The following is a 6,130-nucleotide window of genomic DNA, read 5'->3' as shown; positions in this document are numbered from 1 at the left end:
AAAAGGACAATAACCTCTGTGCCACAGGGCCGTGGAGAGGTCCAATACATATAAAAGTGCTGACCAGCGCTGCCCCATTATTTGTTTAAAGGCCAAGAGCACCCCCAGAGAAACCCTGGTGTGGGATGGAGCTGGTAGATGAGAGCACTCCGTGGGGATGGGCTGATGGAAACCTCCATCTCCAGCTGCCTCTCTGGGATTCACCCAGACAAACGAGTAGCGCTATAAGCTGGGCAGGTTATTTTTGCCACGGTGCCCCACTGGGGCCCAGGGCCCAGGGCGGCCAGGGCTGGGCCATGGAGCTGACACAGAAGGCCCTTTCACTAGCTACCTGGCCTGAAGTAGAGAAGCCAGCTCTATGCCTGACCCTCATTTCTCAAGCCCTTTCTGGGACCATCTACCACAGGGATTCCTCCTTGGGCCGCATACATCAGGAATCCCTCCTTGAATGTTCTGAGGATTAAAGGACCCTTTGCCCTCGGTAGAAACAGGGAATAAGGGGCAGAATGAAATCACTTTAATAGCATAGCAACACTTTAGGAACGGGGAGTGTGGGTCACAGATGAGGGAAACATTTTGTCTTCCACTTGTACATTTGTGCTAAGGTGCATGGTTACACTGGACAACGTTACAGACAGATTTTTCACATTGAACACTTAATAAATAGATACTTTAAATGTCAGACGTCAGAGACAACGAGTTATGAGCGTGATTGTTTTCTTATTCTGCCTCCTCTGAGTCAGGAGTTTGCTTCCTGTTGTGCTGACGAAGGCTGGGTCTTCTAGGAGGTGTATTCATACTCCTCGGCACTGCGCCGGCCAAAATCCATCCAGCCAGTGTAGTCCCGGTCACTTATCCTGTGGCTGGGGCCCAGGCTCTGCAGGCTCTTGATTACAGACATTCGGCCAGAAGGAGCTACAAGGGGCAGAGAGGAAGGAAACGGGCTCATTATATCTAAGAGCATCACATGTTCAGTTTGTAAAGGAAAACAATAGAAAAGGCCAGACAATACATAACACGTACCTTCTGAAAGGTATCAAAGAGGTATCAAGATAGTGGGACTGCTGGGCCAAAATCTAAGCGAGGAGAAGGACCCATGTCTGTTTAACTGGAGACAGGGTAGTCTTTTCTAGTCGTGGGTGTGGTTTGTGATCTGTATGAATTTAGGTGAATTCATTCACTCTCACCTTTCACAGCTGGGACCTGCCTAGGTTTTTCTACTCCTAGGGGTGTTTTCCCTTATGTAGCTGGCTCTCAGCAGGTGCTAACCCAGGATTTCCCCAGTACTACCCACTTCTAAAGTTTACACCTTAATATCCCTGAGCCTGCCTGACCCTTTTTTTTTTTTTTTTTTTGCGTTATGCGGGCCTCTCACTGTTGCGGCCTCTCCCATTGCAGAGCGCAGGCTCCGGACGCGCAGGCTCAGCGGCCATGGCTCACGGACCCAGCCGCTCCGCGGCTCGCGGGATCCTCCCGGACCGGGGCACGAACCCGCGTCCCCTGCATCGGCAGGCGGACTCCCAACCACCGCGCCACCAGGGAAGCCCCCTGACTCTTTTTAAGGTAATGCAATTACGATATTTTGATGTTAGGATGTTCTTTAAAAAATGGAATCCAGTCCCACTGCTAGATAAATACTGTTTTAAAATTATTAATTTGAAAGCTACCTTCTCTTTTAAAAAAGTGGTATTGAGAAAAAGGCACACCATCGCATTAAAATCTCGGCACCTCAGTAACACTCAAAGAAGGGTGGGCAGAACAAAGAGGTAATCTAATTCAGCCATTTTGACCAAAATGCAATAACTGAACCTGAAATGGGCCCTTAGGGATGGGAGTTAAGTTCTTAGGAAAAGGATGAGTCCAGGAATGATTCACGTTGAGTGGATAGGGCCATGATGAGGCATGTGACAGTCCTGGCCTACGGATCACACAGAGTGGTCTCCTGGGTGGAAAATCAGTGTCATGCCTTCTCTTATACAACCTAAGGGCCAAGAAAGGTCCCTCAGGGACCTCGACAGGTAAAGTCCAGGTGGCTTCAAGGGCAGAGGGGTGGAGGATCACTCGATGGTTCCTATTGTATCGGGAGCCACCGTGGTCCCACAGCTGACATTGAGCTCTTCTGTACAAGGCTGCCCTTGCCAACTCCTGCCCACAGGCTGCATCAAGTCAGACCATGGCTTATTCATTGATGACAGTGCAGAAGCAGGTATTCTGTCTTGTTGGATAATCAAATAAAGCTAGCTAAATTAAAAATCAGAAACAACCCTACAGAGCAGGTTATATCCCCACCCTTTCTTCCTCTCCCCTCTCTCTTCCCCCACCCCCCGCTCCATTAATTCCCAGCTTTGGAACTAAGCGCTCTGGAACTAAGCGTCACCCCAGCACATTCCAGCCCCTTTGCAGGTATCCCCAGTATACGCAGAGGAAAAACAGCCCCTGCTGTTTAATTGTTCAACACCTTTCAGGTGAAATATTAGTCCTTGCATTCAGCCAAACTCTCAGACCCAGTTATCTGTGCACAGTCACACGGCAATATGTCCCATCCTCCTGCCTGTTGCTGCTGAGGTACACATGGTTCTGTGCATTTACCAGGGTCCTCACTCACTTAGTGGACACAGAGTAGGCACTTACACCTGACTTACACAATTGAAGGTCCGGGCTCCTTGAAATTTTAAATCTTGTAAAATGGACAGTACAGCTGGGAAGCTGAATGGCTTCCAGACGTTCCAGGGAGGGCAGGACTTGAGTAGACTCTCAACCCTGATGCTGCCTAGATGTGCTACCTCATGTAGGTCACTCAGTCTTCCAGAATCCCAGCTTCCACACTGACACAAGGAGGATAATAGACCTTACTGTGCAGGGCTGTTGTGAGGATGAAGAGAGACAATACAGATGTAGCACTGGGCTTTGCTGGACTTGGGGCAGGTGTACACTAACAGAATTGCTTCTCCTCAGATCATGGAAAGCTCTACAGATAGTTTCTAATGATAAACTCTTGAGCACTCCCCAAAGGGTACGTTTTCTTGTTTGGAATATTTAAGCATAATATATACTATAGTTGAGTAAATAGTCACTGTCATCTCAAAATGTGTAAAACAGTCAAAGAAACTCTATAGATGTAGATACTTATTTCTAGTTCATATTTGTCAAATAGAAGAGCATGATTATTTTCTAGTTACTGCTGATCCTGGGTGTTGGCAGCTAAAGTTCCAAGTGACGGGTATTCCCATATGAGTTTGTGTGTCACGGCAGGCCGAAGGCAAAGGGCTGAGAAGAGGCACCAAGAAGGACCTTCCAGCTAAGATTTGTGGTTTAAAGCCACTGTCGAGTGTCAGTTCTAGAGAAATCATCTGGTAATTGGCTTTTTTACCCACAACTGTTTCTGGTGGATCTTTCTTGAAGGTATGAAGGGGCTTCCAGATTATGGTCAATGAAAAGCCTACGATATTTCAGACTGGTCTGGCTGCAATTCAACCCATATCCAAGGACAGATACTAAACTACTTTCAGGCAAACAAACAGCAGGCACCCCCCAAATTTTCAGATGTTCTCTGTCATCTGACTAGTATTTCCACATCTTTCAGTTTAATTAGCAGGAAAGCAAAATAGAAGATGGTAGTTGGGACAATTTCCCAATGAGAGGATGAAATATAACAAATCATCTTCTATTCTTTCCTTCTGAAATCCCCTGGTAAAAAGGTCCCTTCTCACCTTCATATGGAATTATAGGAGATTCTGGAGAGCCAAGCCCTTTATTTTCTCCCCATCTCATCAAGCCATGAGTTAAATTTCAAATCCAGGTCATGGCACAACAGCAGGTTAAGAGAGCCTCATGGGAATGGAGCCCATCCCTACCCCTCCCAGCAGCTGTGGTTTATTGTCCAGCTGTGTTGGTCCAGTTTAAAATACCGCTCCCCAGTCAGTGTGTTCGCCATCAGTATCACTGTGGATAAAGGTGGTAGGAAAAAATCTGCCCCAGTCCAAATCATGATTTCCAGGAATTCTAGAGATGAATGAGCCTCCCTCTGAATCTCAGAAAGACCTGGAAGGGGCCGAGGGGAACCCACCCTCATGCCCTTTTTACAGATGAGATAGCCAGGCCCAGGAAGGGGACAGGGCTGTCCATATGCCACTCAGCTACTGAGCTGCTGAACCACCTTATTCCTGGAGAAAGACTTTGAGGCTGAGAAAAGTGTGGCTTGTTTAGCTCCTGCTGGAGGCAGAAGGGAGAGACAGGGAGGCGACCTCCGTACCTTTCCGAGACTGCTGGATGTACCTGGCCAGCAGCGCGCCCAGGTGCGCTCGGGATTCGTCGTCCACTCTCCGCACGGCCCTCAGCTGCCTCCGCGGGGCTTCGTCCTCCTGCTGCGCCCAGGGGCCCGCGGGGTCCGCGGGAGGCACGGGCTGCGCCAGGGCGCCCGCCGCCAGGACAGCCATCAGCACGCACAGGCACAAGCCACCGTTCATGGCTGCGGGGAGCAGAGGGGAGGGGACGTGAACGAAAAGGTGGGGCCTCCGCGGGCTCTCGCGGAGGGTCGGGCCCCCGAGGTACGGAGAAGGGGGCTCAGTCCAAACGCGCAGGGCTCGGGACCCGCCAGGCAGGTGCAAGCACGAGGGAGCCGTGACCCCAGCGCGCGCGTCCGGGCTCACCGCGCTCGTCTTTTTTGGGGGAACCACAGCCGGGGCTGGGCAATGGTGCAGGGGACGGAGAGAGACCCTGTCCTCTGCCCTGTTTAGCAGAAGGAATGTCTTCTGTTTTCCTTTAGTTTGAGGAAGTGTTACAGAGTGTCGTCTCTCTTCTCCTAACTGGAAAAGCAAGAGATTAAAGATAAGTGAAAATTATCCTAAAGAGAAGACTCTGTGGGAGAAATGAGACCCTTAAGGAATAGTAGCACCTTCCCAGAGAGCTAAGAAGTTTCCAATAGGGAAATAAATGGTGAAAAACCAAGAAGCACGGTTTAGAATGTGGGAGCAATAAATAAAAGCCACATCTTTCAAGTTTCTTCAAGGTGTACATGGGGACTGGCAATGAGCCACTACGCAAAGCACAGGCAGATTTTTTTTTTTTAAAGAAAGTCAGAAATCTGCGCTCAGTCATCGGGCTTCAGCCAAGCACCGCTGCATTTTAGATCCGCCGGCAGATAAAACACGCACGTTTCTATCCCCCAAAGACTTGAATTTCCCTGCAGTATTCAGAAAAGGAATTTAAATCTTAAAAGCTCTCGGTAGTTTATTTGAAAAGATTGCAAAGTAGACTGCCCCGATGTGTAACATCTAGCAAATCGCAATTTACATGCTAATCCGAGCAAACAGACAGATACTCCGGCGTTGCCTGCGCGAGAGAAGAACAAAGCCGGCGAGCAGAAGTCTCTAAAGCAGCTCTACCCACCCGCACTGTCCTTTCTGACTACAAGAAATGTCTTTCGAGCTGTCGGAAAGAAGACACAGAAAACAGAAACATGAAACGGAAGGGGCCCAAAAGTGAAGACACCCTTCTTCACTTGGATGAAGGACACTTGGCACCTGGATCCCCCAAAGCGGGGAACCTACCTTCGGAACAGGACACGACCGGCTTCGCGTTCCTGCCAGAGCAGCGGGGGAGCCGAGCCAAGTTCATGGTAGGCGGGCAGGAGGCTGCCTCTTAAATAGCCCCGCCCGAGCCGTTGGCCAGTCATCTATTTACCCAGCGCTGACGCAGCCGGGTAGCGACACGTGCTCAGAGGGCGGCAACCGGGGCGACAAAAGATTTAGGTGGCTGCCGGGAGAGAGGGGGCAATGGCCCAGCGGAGCCGGGTGATCCTGTCCCAGGCGGGGTGTCCGGCGTCAGCCCTGTCTCTGTCGGGAGAGCTTCCTCCCCAAGCCGGGCCCACCCCCTCTCCCTTGCCCATTCCAGCTCGAATCTCCCCCTCTCAGGGCGGGAGACCTAGGAATGGGGACCCTCCTCCGGGATGGAGAAGCTGCCCGCGCGCCTATAGTCCGCTCGGGGGACCAGAGGGGCCAGAAGGGAAACTGGGGGTGGGGTGGAGGGGACGCTAGACCAGGCTGGGTGTCCGCAAAGTGTAATTCTGAGATGGAGGAAGTGTCGGCCCCGCTTGGAGCATCGCAAGCAGCTCTGGTCTTTTGACCCGAGA

At 50.7% G+C, this 6,130-nt stretch overlaps 1 protein-coding gene across 2 annotated transcripts; it reads right to left on the bottom strand.

Moving 5' to 3' along the window:
• Nucleotides 1-481: 481 nt before the first annotated feature.
• CCK (cholecystokinin) lies at nt 482-5,643 on the bottom strand. 2 transcript variants are annotated; one of them, XM_089919103.1, is made up of 3 exons: nt 5,550-5,643; nt 4,253-4,805; nt 482-915 (listed from the first exon to the last, which is right to left on the bottom strand). In XM_089919103.1, the coding sequence occupies exons 2-3, from the start codon at nt 4,464-4,466 to the stop codon at nt 782-784; spliced, it is 348 nt and encodes a 115-aa protein (XP_089775229.1). In that variant the 5' UTR covers nt 4,467-4,805; nt 5,550-5,643; the 3' UTR covers nt 482-781. The 2 variants fall into 2 exon arrangements, with proteins under 2 accessions (XP_089775229.1, XP_089775230.1); XM_089919104.1 differs by lacking the exon at nt 5,550-5,643 and having other exon boundaries at nt 4,253-5,529.
• Nucleotides 5,644-6,130: the final 487 nt, after the last annotated feature.

Source organism: Delphinapterus leucas, chromosome 10 (genome assembly GCF_059928025.1).
Source record: "Delphinapterus leucas isolate spDelLeu-1000000601 "Yukka" chromosome 10, BTC_Dleu_Yukka2, whole genome shotgun sequence".
Taxonomy (NCBI): Eukaryota; Metazoa; Chordata; class Mammalia; order Artiodactyla; family Monodontidae; genus Delphinapterus; species Delphinapterus leucas.
This window is presented reverse-complemented; position numbering and strand designations above follow the sequence as displayed.

Bases quoted from the DNA above. Each gene is read 5' to 3' on its own strand.
- CCK (XM_089919103.1), bottom strand. From the start codon at position 4,466: ATGAACGGTGGCTTGTGCCTGTGCGTGCTGATGGCTGTCCTGGCGGCG. The intron at 916-4,252 runs GTACGGAGGTCG...TGCCCCTTGTAG, and splicing joins CATCCAGCAGTCTCGGAAAG to CTCCTTCTGGCCGAATGTCT.